We start from the raw sequence: 20,047 nt of genomic DNA, 5'->3' as shown, positions 1-20,047 counted from the left end.
TGCTTCCTCTGGTAACTTTCAAATTAAAAGCTTAAGCAACTTGCGTTTCCGAAAATAGCTTTTGAAATTAAAATACTTCATTTGATGATTTAAAAAAAATCTTTATCAGTGAAATGTGAGCAAAACTTGAGTAAAATATGAGAATAGGCTTAGGAATTCCCATTTCATTTGGAATATATTGGCTGTCATAATTATTAAATGTCAGAATTCTGTGAATAAAGTCAGAATTCTGACTTGAAAGTGAGAATTCTGAGAATAAAGTCAAAATCTGGAGATATATTTAACCTTGTATTTTTCTCAATTTTCCCTCCATAGATTATAATTGTATTTTAATATGAGAAATAAATCTTAAAAAAATGTTAATGAAATGTACAGCACAGAAAAGTGGAAATTACACCTTAATGAATATTTTAAAACAACCACTTCTCAAAAGTGTTGAAAAGTGCTTATAAATGAAATATATTATTGTTATTACATGTACTGTACAGTATTGAGATTAATTCATCTTCACTGTATGTGGACAGTGATTATTTTGTTTACCACAAGAGGGAACCCACATACCACAACACATTTAAAGGACAACCGACGCCCCGGACAAGTTTTTGTTTTGATTCTAGAGCAGGGCAAGACGTCCTGGCGTGACGTCACGAACAAGGGGGCGGGACCTTCTGAAACTCGGCATTTCCGGGGTCATTTTGAAGTAGTTTTGGGACACTTTAACTCATTTTTATTGGTGTTTTGCATTTGACTAAAAATATCAGCCTGCGTGTTTTGGGTATTTTAGATGCTATAAAACGTTTTTCTGATGTCAGTCAGGACACAAAAAAATTGTATCGGTTGTCCTTTAAGAGAATTTCCCACTACAATGTGTGATTGAGACGCTAGCCTAAATCTTCACATTTTTTGTAGTAATCAGTATAATTTGCTGGATAGTTTGAATCATTTATTTACTCTCTGGCTATTGCTGTTTGAATCAATAGCTGATTGGCTCTACTTTTGACACAATTTTTGAGCAACAACGTTATCGATTGACAACCTTCCAAAAATATTAAATTGTGAGTTTTTCCCATTCAACGAAATATAATCTTGAAATATATTTTAAAATCCGTCCCTTTGTCAAAATATGTTAGCTATCAATTGATGAGCTGACGACCAAACTGTTTCACAACGGAGCCCATGCTAAGGGTGTTACTTTATTTATTTTATTTATTTTGAAATCCAAATGAAAAGACTTCCTGTTGTTTGATTCTTACACATAGACTCTCCAAATAATTTTACCAAACGTATGTCGTTTTGCGATAAGAAACGGTTCTGATTAAAAACTCAGAATCTGGAGCTGAAGTTGTTTATTGCATCCGAAGGCAAAATGTGTGTGTCTTTTTGTTTTTAACAAAATAATGAAACGTGGTCATTGAAGACAAGCATGTGTTCTTTATCAAACAAAATCTGGTGATAATATAAAATCTATTGTTTTTCCTGGCAGTGAGTAGATAGTTCTTGACTATTAGATTTTTAAAAAAATCATTCATCAGAAGTCCTGCCATGTTGTGCATAGCTCGGCTGCGTCACCTCTATAATGAGCACATGTACCGTTGTTTTTCCAAGTGTGTTTAACCTTAAAAACAAAGCAACACAGAAAAAAAATTAGGACAAAAGATCCCGCGTCACTCAAAAACTCTATAAAGATAATATGCATGTACAACTGGCTACCTAGCTAGCTAGCTATTTGCTATCTATTAGCTATCTGGGTGGTTAGCTGGCTACCTAGCTGGCTATATATTTGCTATCTAATTGCTATCTATTAGCTATCTGGCTAGCTAGCTAATTATCTAGCTGGCTATCTATTAGTTATCTATTAGCTAGCTGACTAGCTAACTTTCTATCTACCTGTATTTGAGTTATTCTGGGTTGACCATGACTAGTTTTGAAAGGCACTTATAAATGAAATGTATTATTATTATTATTATTATTATTATTATTATTATTATTATTATTATTAAAAAAGAGCTATTTGCTATCTATTAGCTATCTGGCTGGCTAACTGGCTACCTAGCTGGCTATATATTATTTGCTATCTATTTGCTATGTATTAGCTGTCTGGCTCACTAGCTATGTAGCTGGTGAAGGAAATAAATATTCTTTCACTGGCTAGCCATTAGTTATCTATTAGCTAGCTGGCTAGCTAACTTTCTATCTATCTGTACTTGAGTTATTCTGGGTTGAGTGAACGCTGGCGCAGATGGCTGCCGCTGCTCACCCACAGGAAAACCTATCTTGTGACTGTAAAGTGACCTTGACAGTTTTGAAAGGTACTTATAAATGAAATGTATTGTTATTATTATTATTATTATTATTATTATTATTATTATTATTATTATTATTATTATTATTTTTATTTATTTTTTTTTTTTTAAAGAGCTATTTGCTATCTATTAGCTATCTGGCTGGCTAACTGGCTACCTAGCTGGCTATATATTATTTGCTATCTATTTGCTATGTATTAGCAGTCTGGCTCACTAGCTATGTAGCTGGTGAAGGAAATAAATATTCTTTCACTGGCTAGCCATTAGTTATCTATTAGCTAGCTGGCTAGCTAACTTTCTATCTATCTGTACTTGAGTTATTCTGGGTTGAGTGAACGCTGGCGCATGTGGCTGCCGCTGCTCACCCACTTGTGACTGTAAAGTGACCTTGACAGTTTTGAAAGGTACTTATAAATGAAATGTATTATTATTATTATTATTATTATTATTATTATTATTATTATTATTATTATAAAAAGGAATGCTTACTTTGGGAATGAGTGGTGGACTTAACGTTCCTTTACTTAGTACATCCCAGTTGAATCCTTCAAACCATCTGAGGAAAGACAAATGGACAGTGTAAAGTAGCCAAAAAAATACTCAAATTATTACATCGGAAGAAAAAAAATGACTGAAGTAAAAGTTTTCTTAAAAATGCACCAAATAATTACTTGAATAAGCTGTGAATATTCATTAATTAGTGAGCTTGCGTCTAGCGCAAGATAACCTGTAGTCTTACTTGTGCTTCTGAATGTCCTTGGCCCCGTTTCTTCCACTGCCGAGCCTCTCTGAGGGATTGCGCCTTAGCAACGGAGCAGAGAGGACATAAAAATAAGTACACCAGCATGATTGTGTCAGTTCAGATGTAGCGTCGCATATTTTGGTGCTTTCAACACCTGCACAGCATTTTTATGAGACTGGAGGCAATCTTGCTGATTGCTTTAGGGAAGTCGATGTTATCAATGCCGCACACGGTCTCGCTGAGAAGCCTCATCGGGTCAACGTCGTTGAACGGAAGCCTGAAGACAAAGTAGTTTGTCATACGTTCGCTTCAAATGCGAAACTGGATCAGTCCTGAGGTTTGACAAATCAGATTTCGATCAAGATTTATCATCGGTTATGTAAAATAGCCCTTGTTGTGTGAAACAGGGCTGCTAAAATTTGATAAAATACAGTTAGCTTGAAATGACTTGTTTTGGCATGATTTTGGTCTTTTTTTTGGTTGTAATTGTGATCATATTTTCTTATTACAGAAGCTGAATATTTGCAATGGGAGTTGAGTGAAAAATTAGGACAAAATATCCCGTCTCACTCAACAACTCTATAAAGGTATGTGCATGTAAAACTGGCTACCTAGCTAGCTATCTATTTGCTATCTATTAGCTATCTGGCTGGCTAGCTGGCTATATATTTGCTATCTATTTGCTATGTATTAGCTATCTGGCTCACTAGCTATGTAGCTGGTGAAGGAAATAGATATTCTTTCACTGGCTATATATTAGTTATCTATTAGCTAGCTATCGACCTGTATTTGAGTTATTCTGGGTTGAGTGGCTATGTGGCTACCTAGCTGGCTATATATTTGCCAATTATTCGCTATCTATTAGCTATCTGGCTAGCTAACTTTCTATCTACCTGTATTTGAGTTATTCTGGGTTGTGTGAACGCTGGCGCATGTGGCTGCCGATGCTCACCCACAGAAAAACTTATCTTGTGACTGTAAAGTGACCTTGACTATACAAAAATAACATCATGCTAACTCCGTCAAACTCAGGTAAGTCCTGTCTTCCAGTTTACATATTTCTTTATTTGCAAATTTCCCCATTGTGGGATGAATCAAGGTTTTCTGATTCTGATTAAATATTTTCAAATATACAGTAAAGTCTCGTTATATCGATATCGGATATATCGATAGTCCCGGTTACATCGATACTATTTCTATGCACGCACGGAGAAAATTACATGCAAACAGGGTCGGATATATCGATAGTCCCGGTTATATCGATATTTTTTCGGACTCCCTTGAATATCGATATAACGAGACTTTACTGTAATAAGTGCTATAATTGTCGTCTGCCTGTCTCTCACTCACCCACCAGTCAGAAGCTCAAACACAAAAATACCCAACGACCAAAAGTCCGCAGCTACACTGTGGCCTTTGTTGAAGATGACTTCAGGAGCCATGTAGCCCGGAGTGCCGCAGAACGTGTATGTCTTTTTACCCACTTCAATCTTCTTCAAACATTTGGAGCCAACCTGAGGGTGACAAATCAGGACAGTCACACTCAGAAGAATGTGGCGGTAAACAGCTAGCTTGCGCGACAGTGTAAGAAAATGTCAATATGCACCACAGGAGGAAATGCTCATTGACTGCCTTATTGGTTGGTTTTATGTTTATGGCTAAAATGGGACGGATACAAATATTTCTTGTTATTATGACTTTATAGTCTGAGCCCTTTCGTGAGGAGGGGCAAAAAAAGTATAGTTAGCTAGCTAGCTAGCTTATATGTTCGGAAATTAAAACACAAAAAAGGAATGATTATAGCTGGCTAGCTAGCTTATGTATAAGGAACTTTCAACAAAAAGATCAATAAATGATTATAGCTGTGATACCTTGGCTTACGAAGTTAATTGGTTCCCAGAGAGAGTGTGTGAGGCAAAAAGTGTGTATCGCAAAAATTAATTTCCCATAGGAAACCATTAAAATGAGAATAATCCGTTCCCGGGTCCCCATAAAACATAATTTTCTACTTTCTAAATTTCTAAGCCTTAAAACTACACAAAATATACCTTATTTTCTGTATAATAATTGTGCTATGGTATTATAATTAAAGAAATAAACTGTATTGTATAATAAATTCGTTTTAAGTACCTTTGTGATGGTCGTTGATGGCTTGATGGAATGGAGTGGCCGGTTTCATCAGCATTAAACACTTGATGAGGAACGTAGCCTTCTTCTTTGACCATCTTGAAGAATTATCCCTCAGAGGTGCTTTCTCTGCGATAATTTTACCTTTTTCCTAATCAATTGTGTTCTGTTTAGCTGGGTTGATATCTTTTTGCATCAAATCTACAGGTGGCTTGTGCGGGTTCGTTGTGGAGCCTGATGGGATATTTTAACCTTCCAGTCTACACTCTGCTTTTGAACTATCAAAGTTGAAACAAGTCCAAATTTCACTGTTGTCGCTCCATTTTCTCACCATTTCACATTTGTTTTTTCACTTTTGTTTTTTGTTTCAAGCTCTGTCGTCTCCCTTTCGCGTGTGTGTGTGTTTTCTCACTCTCTCTCTCTCTGTCGTCTGCCTGTCTCTTTAATGTTTAAACCCCCCCCCCCCTCACTGCTGCGTTCTTGACCAATCATGTGGCTTTAACCGAAGACTGGGGGCGGGGAATAGAGGACAAAACAGTCATCCACCATTCTCTTGTTAGGAGAACGGGCTCGTTCGCGAACGACACATCACTCATTGTGGCAGGACTGTGTCTATCCCGAAAAAGTAGTTTGTATGCCAAGGTAAAATTTTCATAAATGTAACATTCGTAAACCGAAAAGTTTGTAAGCCAAAGGGTTCGTAAACCGAGGTATCACTGCATCTAGCTAGCATATATGTAAGAAACCCAAAAAAAGAACTGATTATTCTTTGGTCCTCTTACCAGTTTGGCATATCCTCGCTCATCCAAAACAATATTTTCAGGCTTGATATCTCGATAGACGACATTTCGAGCGTGGAGGAAGGTCAAGGCTTGCGTCACGCAAGCCGTATAGAACTTGGTGCTGCTCTCATCCAGAGAGCCTCTGTGGAATAGGGTCACACATTGGCAATTTTTGTTTTTGTTTCGAGGTTTGAAGGTCTTTGATAAACGACACTTCAAAAAAAGTACATACTTGTCTTTCAGCAAGCTGTCAAGATCCCCGAGGAGACAAGCCTCGGTCAACATGTAGAGGCTTTCAGCATCTTGAAAGGTTCTGTGCAACCTTGAATTAGTAAGAGAACATTCTTTTTATATTGATTGCTCCTTTTGCATGGTACATTCTTCTGCTCCAGGCATTTGTTCATCCAACAACTTATTCTATTCAACTACAGACCTTCATACCGCGCTAACTACTCATCATACAGCAATTATAAATAAGAACACAGCATAAGCATGAGCGCTATCACACCATGACATGCAGGGTGGCTTTTATTCAGTAATCTAAGGCATTACTACTGAAAATTAGGTCATATTTGACCATTTTGGCCAGCTTTTGAAAATCGAAAATCCCACTGGAATTTTCTATTGTCTCTGATTTAGGATTCATATGTAATAGATTATAAAAGTCAAAGAAAACCAAAAGCGACAGCTCCTTGAGTTTTTGTCTTTGTACAAAATGAAATTGAAGCGCAAAATAATGCGGGTTAGACTGTTAGCTGCTCAGTATGACCCTTTGAAATTGGAAAATGGAGGTGGGTGATAGCGCTGAAGAATCTGTCACAATGTATTTACCGATCAGCCGATATTGATGAACACAGATTTTTCTCATCTATTAAAAATAATAAATATATGAAACGGATTGAAAACCAAATAAAACACAACCGTCCGATGGGAAAAAATAGAGTATCGGCCCGTTGCGGACCGTCAAGGCCTGCAGAGCCTTCATAGCTGGCCTAAAAATATCGGAATCATGGACCATGAATTCTTATTAAATACAGTGATAGCTCACGAACTTAATTGGTTCCTAGAAAGTGTGTGTAGTGTGATGCTAAACATTTATTTCCCATAAAAAAACATAAAAAATGAGAATAATCCGTTCCCAGGTCCCCATAAAACATAATTTTCTACTAAATAAGCCTTAAAACTACACAAAATATACCTTATTTTATGTACAATAAATGTGCTATTTTATTGTAATTAAAGAAATAAACTGGACTGTATAATAAAGTCGTTTTATTTACCTTTGTGATGGTTGCTGATGTAGTTGCCTCTTAATGATATCCGAGAAAGTTGCTGAGCTTTCTCGGCGATAATACCCTCACTCACACTGTCCCCTGCTAGCTGCTTTTCATTAATCCAAATCAACAGAAGTTTTTCAACCTCTTCTATTGCCTGAGACCGTTGCTTAGACAACACAGAAACACTCTGAGCCACACGTAGCAATGGTCGACTTAGCATACTCGTACTGGGACGCTAAGTCATACGAACGCACACCTCGTTTGTGTTTTTCGATGATCTCCTTCTTGTGCTCGATTGTAATTCTCTTTAATGTCTTCTTAGGCTTAACACTAGCCTGTGGTGGGATCTTTTTCGGTCCCATACGAGCAAAAGTACTCCACTCGATAACAAACCACGTTTGTACTCAAAGAAAGTGGGTGTGGAAAACTAGTCCGCCAGCCACCGTGGCGCTGTGTGGTTTGGTTCGTCCGCCGAAAAATAGTTCGTATGCCAAGATTATAGTCTCGCAAATTTAATGTTTGTAAGGCGAAAGGTTCCTGAGCTAAAGCGTTCGCAAGTCGAGGTATCACTGTGATTCCAAATTGTCTTTCAATTTCCTTTCATGACTTTTCCCCCTGCAGCGCTGCTTCCAGACGTGTCTTTTTGTATTTAAGCATTGAACCAATCACATTTCAGCCATCATTTGTTACCAGGGTCAGTTATTTCCTGGCTAATGGTACCCGCTAGTGCACAGGTGTCAAAGTCAAGGCCCGCGGGCCAAATCCGGCCCATCACATCATTTTTTTCGGCCCGTGAAAGCAAATCAAACTTGTTAAATTCCATGATGATTGCTAAAATCTGAGCCTAAATTTTTGGATGTCAACCACAATAAAAGTCATTATTTTTGACTTCAGATTTGAAAACGAGTTATTCATTAATTTGCTGTGTGCTCTATATGTAATATTTGAAGGGATTTAAACATTCTAATGGGTTCCCCAAATTCATAACGGCCCTCGAGAGGAAACCATAACTACACTGTGGCCCGCAGCAAAAATGACTTTGACACCCCTGATCTAGTGGATTTGTAGTAAATCACACCACACTTGTTTTCAGTCTGGATTGATTCAGACTGACTTAGCACTACTGAAGGCCTAGCGATAAAATCCACTGCCCGCCATTGGTATCGGCAGCCTTAGCGAACAATCACAATCTTGAAATAAAGCCAGTATCGTAACCCGGGATCCATTCACACCCATCCCAAATTTTACCATAGTACTAAACTGTCGCATCACATACAGTAAAGTCTCGTTATATCGATATCGATTATATCGATAGTACTGCTTATTACGATACTATTTCTATGAACGCAAGGAGAAAATTTCCATGCAGCAGGATCGGATATATCGATAGTCCGGTTATATCGATATGTTTTCCGACTCCCGAGAATATCGATATAACGAGACTTTACTGTATTTGTATATATTTTTAGTATTACCGTCTTTTGAAATATTGCGGCTCCTACCGGAACATGCAGACGTACCTAATTTTTGACATACACTTTCCTCTAGGATAAAACACAATATGAAATCAAAAGAATCCTGAAGTGTGGCTACCTGACTAGGAACGGACATGCGTCATCCATAAGAATATTCCGTTCCCTCACGACGTGCTCTCGCACTCCGTTGTATATAATCGCCTGCTTGTCGAGGACCCTCATAGCGAAAAGATCCTTGACATTGCTCTTGAATTGCACCTGGATGGGGCACCAATCAAGAGATAACATTACAAGAAAACGGAAAACTCAGTGGGCGCCTTTGAACGATTCTCACCAGGTCCGTGTGACCAAAGTCACCTGCTTCTAGAGTGCTGATTATCTGGAAATCACTTAAAATGGAGGATGCGAGCGAGGGAGGATCCTTGACTTCTGGCCTGCTCGCAAGAGAAACAAATTGAGTCGGAGTTCCATGTTGATTGCGGTAGTGCCATGTAGTTCCATGGCAGCTACATATAAAAAATATGCAGATTTCCCCATTGTGGGACGATTAAAGGCTTTCTGATTCTGATTCTAAAAGTAACATTTGAACCACGGTCCCACCTTTGCGAATTTTTTTGCTACCCTTAGAAGACAAGAAAATGAGTGGATGGAATCCAGAGGTGTCACAATTCAGCAAAATTGAAATTATTTTGATTTTGACCAAAATTTGTCTCATTTCAGTTGAATCTGCGTGCCAGTTTTACTTTTACTGGTAGATTTTGTGGCATTTTGTGACATTTATTCTTTTATTAGGACAAGAGGATGAATATCGCGGACGAAGGCAAACTCAGAGGGTATACGAGTACTTTTGTCCAACACGAACCAGTATTTCTGTCTGGATCGTATGCGGAGAAGTTGCTTTTTACTGTTTTATTTTGGTAAGTTCCGACTTCCTCTTTCTACTTCCTATTTTATTCCCGTTGACTTGATTGTTGTAGAAAGACCACATTTTCGAATGGTCTTTTCAATTGGATATTCTGTGAGTCGTGTTGTGCGTTTCAATTCATCTGAAAGTGTCTTTAAAGAAATAATAATAAAATCAAACGCTATTTTAGATTATTGAAATACAAGATGTTTTGAAATCTCATTTGTCAGGAATGGATTATTATTGTTGAATTGGATTGGATTGGATTGGATATGCCTTTATTAGTCTCACAGTGGAGAAATTTACATTTGAGTGAATTGTTAACTCATTCACTGCCAGGCGATGTGCAAAAATGTGTCCACTCCAGTGCTAGGGTTTTTTTTTCATTGTCACTCAAATTCCAGGACCCACAGAATATTGAGTTTTAGGACTACATTAACATTCAATACAGCGTTAGAAACCTTAGACTGTCTTCTTTCATCAGAAAAAATAGTTCATTCCTAAATTCTCATAATAATAATAATAATATATTTCATTTATAGGCGCCTTTCAAAACTCTCAAGGTCACTTTCCAGTCACGGGATAAGTTTTTTTCTTTGGGTGAGCAGCACCAGCCATACGCGCCAGCGTTCACTCAACCCGGAAGTTACTCAAATAGATAGAAAGCGAGCAAGCTAATAAATAGCTCGCTAGCTATCCAGCTATATGCTAATCGATAGCCAGCTATGGGTCTGGAGTTATCTTAACTTGAAATGGGAAATTCATTTTAGGCTTATTTGCTTCTGGAGTAACATGAGGTGCATGGAAGGGAGAAAAAAACATTGCCAGAGGTCTGACCAGTGCTTTATCAAACAAAAACCAACACCAGAACAAATTCGGGATTGGCGCTCCACGTCATATTCTAAATTCCCGAATAAATGTGCGTATGGCAGTGAATGAGTTAAAACAGATCAATGCAAATTCACATTAGCTAGGTCAAGTCTATTTGTGCTTGTATGAGGAAACACTAGAGTGAAGAAAGGTTCACGACGGTGACATTTTGGTCTCTGGAAGAAACAATTAACACATTTTTCTTACTCATCTTTGCATCCGGACTTGTGTTGCGTGTCAGGACTGCTGTCAAACACCATCCCACCAATGATATATCTGAAAGTCCTGAAAAATTAAGGGATAAAAAGCGGACCACTGGATACTTTTTGAACTACTCCTCGAACAATATCGATCTATGGTGTGATAACTTACTCTCTGTCAATGAGCAGACACGTAACGTCACTGACCGCGATGACATTGGCGGCGCGCACATCCTCTCTGATTAAAGAAAGGACATTTCATCCCATGAAATTCTATTGCAAGCTAATAACTTCATTGACGCCTTTATTCACCCCCACAAAGCTTTTTCTCCAAACCACTGCTTCTCCGATAGCTTGAAGAGCACTTGTTCCTCATCCCCGGCCTTCTTTTCTGTCATTTTCACCTACACGGTTAAAACGGGAGACGCGAGAAGAGCAAAAAAAAAGCAATAAGGAAAGGTGACAAATTCGATTATCCCTATTCCAGAGACATTTCCTAAGCCGTGTTGACATTTGGCCTTCATTGCGTCCGACTTTACCTGGCCTTTGTTAATGACATAAAAGGTATCCCCCGCGGCGCCTTGCCGAATGATGTAGTCGCCTTGAGTGTAGTGAACCTGTGGAGAGAAAGAAAGACGAAAGAAGCAATCAAACGGAACATAAAAGCTTGCTGATGAGAAAAAAAGAAGAAAAAAAAAATGAATCCAACGTGAAATGAAGGAATTATTGGGAGGCGAGGATGGAGGAACCAAGAAATGACAATCGATAGGCAAGGTGATGTGTGCATTGAAAGGGTACCTCCTCCATGAGATCGCACATCTTCATGATCGCGTCTTTTGGCAAGGACAGCAGAGAGGGAACGCTGCAGACACGAGACGGGATTCGATTATGGAGAAAACAATACAATGCACCACATGTAAATTTAGATAATAATTATAATGATAATACATTTCATTTATAAGCGCTTTTCAAAACTCTCAAGGACACTTTACAGTCACAGGATATTTTTCCTGTGGGTGGGCAGTGGCAGCCACACGCGCCAGTGTTCACTCAACCCGGAAGTAACATAAAGTTAAAAAAAAAAACTATATAAATTAAGTCTATAGAGCTTTAACAACAGCTGAAGCTGTAACAAAGCACTTAACATGGACAACTATCAAATACAGGAAATAAAGAAGTCAAAAAGATCTGCTTGTCTAAGCTCTCAGTTGTAGTTGAGTGGTCCATCGATGACAAGGTTTTTTCAGACGTCATCTGTACTTCTTTGAAGGTGTCGGATGTTTCGCTCCTCATCCGAAAAGCTTCGTCAGAGAACTAGAAGGTTGCCGGTAGCTCTATCCCTATATATTGTATCTATCCCTAATGTCTAGAGGTGGCGGTGCCGGACCTCTGCTTTGATAGGTCACTGCTCTAACGGACCTATCTGATTACTTTAGTCACAAAGATAGTAGAGAGCACCAGGGAGTAAAGCTAAGATCAAGTCTGAATCATGCTGACTCGAATGCCAAACAGTACAAGTGAGTTTTGAGACGGATTTTAAGGATGAGCAGCGAAGGGTCTTGCCAAATGTTCAGTGGCAGGTCATTCCAGAGAGTGGGACCAGTAACAGAAATTACTCGATCGTTTTCTTTCTGGCACATTTAATAATGTCCGGTCAGCAGACCTGAGGCGCCGGGAAGGTGTGTAGGGGTGGATGAACGAGGCCATTTAAAGAGATTAAAAATGTAATTTTTAAAGAGAACTCAAAAATGTATAGGGAGCCAGTGAAGGGATGCCAGAGTAGGAGTTATTGTATATGCTCCCTCTTACGAGTACCAGTCAATAGGCGAGCGGCAGCATTCTGCACTAGCTGGAGATGCTTCATGGAGGATTTGCTGACTCCAAAGTAAAGCGCATTAAAGTAATCAAGCCGAGATGTGACAAAGGCATGAATTACTGCTTCAAGGTGCTCATGAGAAATAATAATTACAGTGATACCTCAGTTTCAGAAACCTGTTCGAAAACCGATTTGTTCAAAAACCGAAACAGCACTTTCCATTAAAATCAATGTAAAAAATCTTAATCCGTTCAAAGTCTAGAAAACAACTTTTTAACTATTTCATCGCATAAACCGGATAAAAACTTTAATAATAGAGTAGGTCATGTGTAAAATTCTATAAAAACAAACTTTTATTTTCACCAATTTTCTTTCTGCCACGGGGCATGTTGGCACCTATCCCAGCTGTCTTTGGGCAAACACAGGGCACACTAACTTTTCAAACCATCCTCTGCTTGCTTTAAAATCATACTATTCAGGAGATTTTAACCAAATATGTCTGCATTTTCTCAAAAATAAAACAACAACAATATTAATGCGTCGGTCACAATGAGGAAGACGTGACGTATAAGGAAGCGGAGGGTAGTCGAGTGATGCATTCAGATGCACTCAGTTTGTTTGAGAACCAAATTCCGGTTGTATGCCGGGGCATAAAAAAATATGACATTTTTGGTTGAAAACCGAATGGGATGAGACCCGAGACGTTCGAAAACCGAGGTTTGACTGTATTTGGTATTTCCCACCATTCACCAGTGTTAAATCAGGCTCTGATTGTCAAACACTCACTGAGTTTAGATTTAACAGAAATAAAATGGCTGAAAAAGACATCCATTGTTAACATTCACCTGCTCAGCACCTCCGACGTCCGTGTGAGGCTGTCGCGGCCGCTCTGCATGAGCACGGTCTGGTAACTCTTGCGCTCAATAACCCACAGCTTGCTGTCCAACTGTGCTGAGAAGCAAAAAAAAAAAAAAGGCGACACATCAAGTTGACTTCCAACCTAGAAACTTGCGTGAAGGGTTTAAAAAAAAAAAAAGACAATGCTTATTATTCATAAGCGGACATTATTAATAGAGAATCTACCATAAATCTGATTTCCCAAAACTATAATTAAAATCTCTGGATGTCGGAACTGGATGTTTGAATTAATAATGACTGGTTCAAAGACGGGAGGAACAGCAGATATCTACTGTCTGTACTTTGGAATTGCGTCCACTATCTGATCCACAGCGATGGTCGATATCTTAACCGTGTCATTAGAACGGAATTATGAAGAAAGCTGTGGAAGGAGTAGTTTAATTTCCTGGAAGATGAAAGCCATACACCTGTCTATCCATTCAAGGACAACCGACGTCTCCGGACAAGTTGTGTCCATAATTTGTAAAATGGCTTCAAATGACTTCTACTGAGCGTATTTTAATCATATTCCACCGCATATAGCTATATTTTACGTTTTGGCAAAAAAAAAAAAAATAGTTTGACCCCTTTGACATAATGCGGACACAGATCAGAAGCCCACCTTTCAAAGCAAACATGGTTAAGCACCCCTTAGCTTTTATGCTACATGTAAGTGCAAAAAAAAAGCCAATCTCTAGACATCACTAGTCTACTTTTTTTTTCTCCGCTCTCAGGCTATGCTTGCACAAGACAATCAAGTGACAAGGCTCAAACTCCGCCCACAGTAGTCATGGTGATGAGAGCAGTATATTACAGTTAACGTAGTCATGGGTATATCATTATAATCAACAGTACAATATACCTTTTTCACCTTGGGGTATTTTATTTATAGAGTCTTAACATAATGTATTCATGGTCATTGACGATGGCAGGAGGTGTGTGTGTGTGTGTGTGTGTGTGTGTGTGTGTGTGTGTGTGTGTGTGTGTGTGTGTGTGTGTGTGTGTGTGTGTGTGTGTGTGTGTGTGTGCGTGTGCATGTGCGAGTGTGTGCAAGCTTGTGCTGAAATATTTCCAACGTCACTTGAACAAGAGAAAATATTCACATGGATGAAAAGCACAAATGGAGGCGCATTTACATTCAGTGGTCACAACATTGGGTACAAACGCAGGTTAATGGCCACACCATCCCACACGGCCGCAAATCCGCAAGCAGAATCATCAACACGAAGTTGAATGAATACCGCAGTGACAGTGTAAATAAATCACAACTTGCACGTATGATTTCAAAAGACGGGTTGCGACATGTTGGTATGCCAACATGTCGCGCTATGCTAATTTGATCTTCCCAAAGGTGACATCTTGTTCCATCTGTCAAGATCACAGATGGCAAACAAATAATTCTCATGCGGATAAAAAAAAAGAAACGCTATTAGAGAACGGCACGCTGCAAAGGCCGTTTGTGGCGGCGTTGTCATGGCGTCCGTTTGGCAAGATAAAGAGGGCAAACAAAGTTCTTTTTTCAATTTGGGATGATCCGCAGCAGAATATTTTTTCTTGCGTAAGCAGGTCACATGCATCCAGACTTTCTTGACTGAAGGTCCCTGCAAATCTTTGTCGTGATAGCCCGCCATTTAGCAAAATAACAATCCTGTCACACGTGTTAAATTCATGAACCACGTTTGAGATTTGTTGATTTTCTATGTAACATTTTTATTTATTTATTTATTTATTTATTTGTTTATTTATTTATTTATTTGTGTGTTTATTTTTTGTGGTTTGTTTATTCATTTTTGTTTATTTATGTTTTTATGTATTTATTTATCATTCTGTCTATTAATTTATTTTGTTGTTTATTCCTGTATTTATTTGTTTATTTACAAATGTATCTATCTGTTTATTTATTTATTTATTTATTTATTTATTTATTTGTGATTTATTCATCATTTATTTATGTATTTGTTGATTAATCTGGTTTGTTTATTTGTTTTTGTTTATTTATGTTTTTATGTAGTTATTTATCATTCTATTGATGTATTTTTGTTATTTATTCATGTATTTATTTGTTTATTTACAAATTTATCTATCTGTTTATCTTTTTGTGAATGTATTTATTTATTTATTTGTTTATTTGTGATTTATTCATTTATTTATGTATTTGTTGATTAATCTATTTGTCTTTTTGTGTATCTATCTATCATTTAGCTATTTATACATGTATTTATTTGTTTATGTATTTATCTATGTATTTATCTTTTTCTCTATTTATTTAGTTATTCACACATTTATTTATTTATTAATTTTATTCTGTTATTTATTTATTTTGTTCAGTGGTTTATTTGTTTGTTATTTATTCATGTATTTATTTGTTTATTTACAAATGTATCTATCTGTTTATCTTTTTGTGCATTTATTTATTTATTTATTTATTTATTTATTTATTTATTTATTTATGTATTTGTAGATTAATCTATTTGTTTTTTTGTGTATCTATCTATCATTTAGCTATTTATACATTTATTTATTTGTTTATGTATTTATCTATTTATTTCTTTTTCTCTATCTATCTATTTATTTAGCTATTCATATATTTATTTATTTATTTATTTATTTTATTCTGTTATTTATTTGTTATGTTATTTATTTACATATCTATTTATCTTTTTGTCAATCTATCTATTTATTTATACATTTATTTATGTATTTATTTATCGATGTCTTTATGTATTTATTTGTCGATTTATCTTATTTATGTATGTCTTTATGTATGTATTTATTTATTCTGTTATTTATGTATTTATGTTTGTATTCTGTAAATTATTTATTTATGTGTTTATTTATTGTTTATTTTATTAATTTTTTTCTTGGTTATTTATTTCGATGAATGTGAACAGGTGGGCTGTTTTAAATTCAACGCATACGGTATTCCAGGAAACCATTCAGTCGGCGTGTTGTTGTCTGTGACCTCTAACCGCAATACCCCTGCTTCTTATAATCCCATTTTCCCGGAAAATGAATCCCATCCATACCTAATCTAAACATTGAAGCCCCTCAACAAGTTGATGTAGTTTTAGAATCTAGAATATATTAAAAGAAAAAGAAAAAAAGACTGACATACAATCATGTTGGTACCTGTGACGGAGTACATTTGCGTGCAGTTGTAGAGCAGCGCCACCTCACCGAATACATCCCCCGCTTCGATCGTGAGCAATTTTTGTCCATCTTTGGTCACGTCCAGCCTCCCCTCTATCATGACACACACTCGGTCAAAGCGGCGATCATTGACAGCGTCGATGACATCCAAAAACAACCCAACTAAAAAGTCACCTTTGCACCTCATACTGTTTAGCTGTCAGTCATCATTTTTTTTTTATTAAGTTATTAGCTTCACATAAAGGACAACCGACGCCTCCGGACATGTGTCTATTATTTGTAAAATCACTTCAAATGACTTCTACTGAGCGTATTTTACAAAGATTCCACGGTATATAGTGTCCTTGAGAGTTTTGAAAGGCGCTTATAAATGAAATGTATTATTATGATTATTATAATTTCTCCACTGTGAGACTAATAAAGGCCAATCCAATCCAATTATTAGATAGCTATATTTTAGGTTTTAAGACTCGCGCTGAATAATCACGAAGTCTTGTTTTCGAGTTGATGACGATCCACACGTGACGTCACTAAAGGAACGCCCCTGACTTAGAAAGCGACACACAATGCATTCTGGGTACTTTGTTTGGCCTGAAAAAAAAGTGTTGATCCGTGTTGATGGCGAAATTAGAAGGAAAAAACATAAATAACGCCATGGTGAATCGTTGTGTGTTGCACCAAGACTACTATTTGATACTAGTTGACACAAATTCCCAGCAGACAAATCAGCCCATTTCCAACAGAGCTTGGGCGCCATCTTGTGCATTTTCCGGGACGCTACATTGGAGTCCTGACGGCTCAATAGATACGGAAGTACTTCTTTAATCGATTGCAAACATTTATGCTTTCCTCTTCAGAACTATTTGAATCATATTCATAACTGGATGAGTAACAAGAAAGCATATTCTCCGAATCTGAAGCCGTTGTTTTGATTCTAGAGCAAGGGAAGACGTCCTGGCGTGACGTCACGAACAAGGGGGCGGGACCTTCTGAAACTCGCCATTTCCAGGGCCATTTTGAAGTAGTTTTGGGACACTTGAACTCATTTGACTACAAATATCATCCGGCGTGGGGGCGGGTATTTTAGATGCCCTAAAACGTTTTTCTGATGTCAGTTAGGAAACAAAAAAATGGTGTCGGTTGTCCTTTAACGCTGCATCAATATGTTGACAAAAACAAAGCCATCATTTGTGATCAATGAGCCTGATAAAGAGAGAAAATGTCGAACAGCTGTTTCGTTCCAAATCTTAAATCTTGAGGACGTTCACTACGAATCATTTCCATACTCAACCTTGTACGACATAAGCCTGCGATCCGCCGCCGGTTCCCTGTTGGATCACGCAGTAACCGTGACGGACGGCCGTGAGTTGCATGTAGGCCGTGACGGCTCTTGTTTCATCTTCGTTGAGGTTCCTCAACAGGTGACTTTTCAAAAAAGCACCCCGGATTAACTTCTGACACCTGAAAGCACAGAGCGGGAGATGCTGTTCGAGGGTTAATGTCCTTACAATAATGTCTCCAAGCCACCGTGGAGAGCAGTTATTGCACCCTGTCATGTTTTTTTTTTTATCTTCTGAGAAGAAAAACTGTTTACTAACTCCGGATTTTTATCACACAAGGTGAAGCAATTCGTCGAATCCAGACTGAAGGACTCTGAAATGACCGTCTTCTTGGTCGCCACTCGCAAATCATCACCCTGACTAGAGGAGGCTGCAATGACAAAATACATACATAAATCGCACCAGTGCCTCAAAGGAGACAACCCCCCCTTCCCAAAAAAGAAATATATATATACATATATATATATACACTGACCGGCACTGGCTACAGATGGTGACGGCAAGACAACAGAAGCTCTGTAACGATCCAGTTCCTCCTGAAGTCTCCGAATGAGTTCGTCCTTGGTATCGAGTTCTAGCTCCAGCTCGTCTATCAGAGTATCCCTCTGACGGAGCTCCTCAATCTTTAGCTGGAGGGCGAACTGAAGGTCTCGAAGGGTTCCCATCACCTACTTTTAACGGGCAGTCGTATATCAGGTATCGGTGTTGCACGCGGACACAAGTTGCGGCGATCTCACTGCATTGGAGTGCATTCGATGCCACTCGTAAGAGGACGTTTCACACTTGAATTGGAGATAGAGAGTGAGAGAAAGAGAAATGAGCATGCACTTACCCTGTGGAGACGGTCCATTCGACAGGTGCATGCAGACGTCCTCTGCAAGTAAAGAGAAGGATGATACCTCCCTCCTCTCCGGTTCTGGGAGGATGGGGGCGGTGGGGGGTCTGGGCTCGAGACGGCAGCAGCCAGCCACGTGACCAAAGATCCAGCCCGGGAGGCTGAGATGAGATGAGAGGGGAGTGAGGTCAGATTGGCGATTTTGGCGAAAAGATTGGAGGGTTTTTCGAAATGAGAAATTGGACTTTAAACCAGAGATGATCATATCCGACAGGAGGACATTTTGTCTCATAGGTTTGATGGTTTTTGGAAAGTCTAAAGACTGTAAACGCAAGCATGCTTTCTGTTTGGTTTGCGGAGTTTAATGATTCCGGAGGGTAGGGGGTTGTAAATGTTTATTTCCGGCTGTAAATTAGGTATGGGTTTTGTCGTCTTGTTTTATGTGAACTCACAGTAGTTTTGTCGATTTATTTGCAGTAATACCTGTTGTTGCATTTCTGATTTATCATTTATTTATTGTTTATTTCTATAGCCCAGCGGCGGGCCCTGGATTTCATCGCTAGGCCTTCAGTAGTGCTATGTCTGAATCAATCCAGACTGACAAATGTGTGGTGTGATTTACTACAAGTTCACTAGAAGGTACCATTAGCCAGGAAATAACTGACCGACCTTTCTTAATGACATCCACTTTTTCTTGAGAGTTCCGTCTTGAAAATGGCTTTATCAGTAAATCTCTAATTAAATGCATTTCTTCTCCCCCTTTCGCCATTGTGGGTTTACAAAACTGGTATAAGATCAACGCAACTATATATGTGCTAGCCAGCTCGCTACAGATACAGTGTGCTGGCTCTGGCCAGTATGCGCTTATCACTCGCGGCAAGTGATACTATGATCGGCTAGTGACTAGCCAATCATAGTTTGCGAAAACTCTGACGTTGACCAGCGCCTTCAAGAAGACGTGGGTACCCATTTTTTTGGGTGCCATCTAGAAATCTGATTGGACATATCAACAGTTTGATTCGCACATTTGATGCGACAGAGCCCGCAGAACTGATTTTGAAGGTGTCCAGGAGACTTCATTTAAAAATGCTTAAATACAAAAACACACATCTGGAAGCAGCACAACAGGGGAAAAGTAATTAAAGGAATGTGAAAGACAATTTGGAATTATTTAATAAGAATTAATGTACAAAATATAAAGTCAAAGCCAAAGTCAGCTTGATTGTTAAATGTGCTAATAAGAATGACATACAGCACAGATGAAATTACTGTCCTCTCTGACCCAGCATGCAGGGCACTTATAATGAATGACTTTGAAGATCATAATTA

The 20,047-nt window shown here is 38.2% G+C and overlaps 1 protein-coding gene across 3 annotated transcripts; it reads right to left on the bottom strand.

Annotated features, from left to right (window-relative positions):
• Positions 1–1,341: 1,341 nt before the first annotated feature.
• Positions 1,342–18,828, bottom strand: prkg1l (protein kinase cGMP-dependent 1, like). 3 transcript variants are annotated; one of them, XM_088995436.1, is made up of 20 exons: positions 18,716–18,828; positions 18,359–18,619; positions 18,142–18,253; positions 17,835–18,004; positions 16,523–16,636; positions 13,342–13,447; positions 11,479–11,542; positions 11,220–11,297; positions 10,993–11,084; positions 10,853–10,918; positions 10,688–10,765; positions 9,041–9,140; positions 8,825–8,964; positions 6,187–6,276; positions 5,955–6,096; positions 4,396–4,559; positions 3,200–3,322; positions 3,043–3,105; positions 2,793–2,859; positions 1,342–1,615 (listed from the first exon to the last, which is right to left on the bottom strand). In XM_088995436.1, exons 2-20 carry the CDS (start codon positions 18,546–18,548, stop codon positions 1,529–1,531), a joined length of 2,046 nt encoding a protein of 681 aa, XP_088851562.1. In that variant the 5' UTR covers positions 18,549–18,619; positions 18,716–18,828; the 3' UTR covers positions 1,342–1,528. The 3 variants fall into 3 exon arrangements, 1 of the variants encoding a protein (XP_088851562.1); XR_016114839.1 differs by lacking the exon at positions 1,342–1,615 and having other exon boundaries at positions 2,791–2,859; positions 3,043–3,322; positions 4,400–4,559; XR_016114840.1 differs by lacking the exons at positions 1,342–1,615; positions 2,793–2,859 and having other exon boundaries at positions 4,400–4,559.
• Positions 18,829–20,047: the final 1,219 nt, after the last annotated feature.

Source organism: Hippocampus bargibanti, linkage group LG04 (genome assembly GCF_051943395.1).
Source record: "Hippocampus bargibanti isolate YZ-2025 linkage group LG04, ASM5194339v1, whole genome shotgun sequence".
In the NCBI taxonomy this organism is placed as follows: domain Eukaryota; kingdom Metazoa; phylum Chordata; class Actinopteri; order Syngnathiformes; family Syngnathidae; genus Hippocampus; species Hippocampus bargibanti.
The sequence above is the reverse complement of the archived record's forward strand: the minus strand, read 5'-3'. Positions and strand labels throughout refer to the sequence as shown.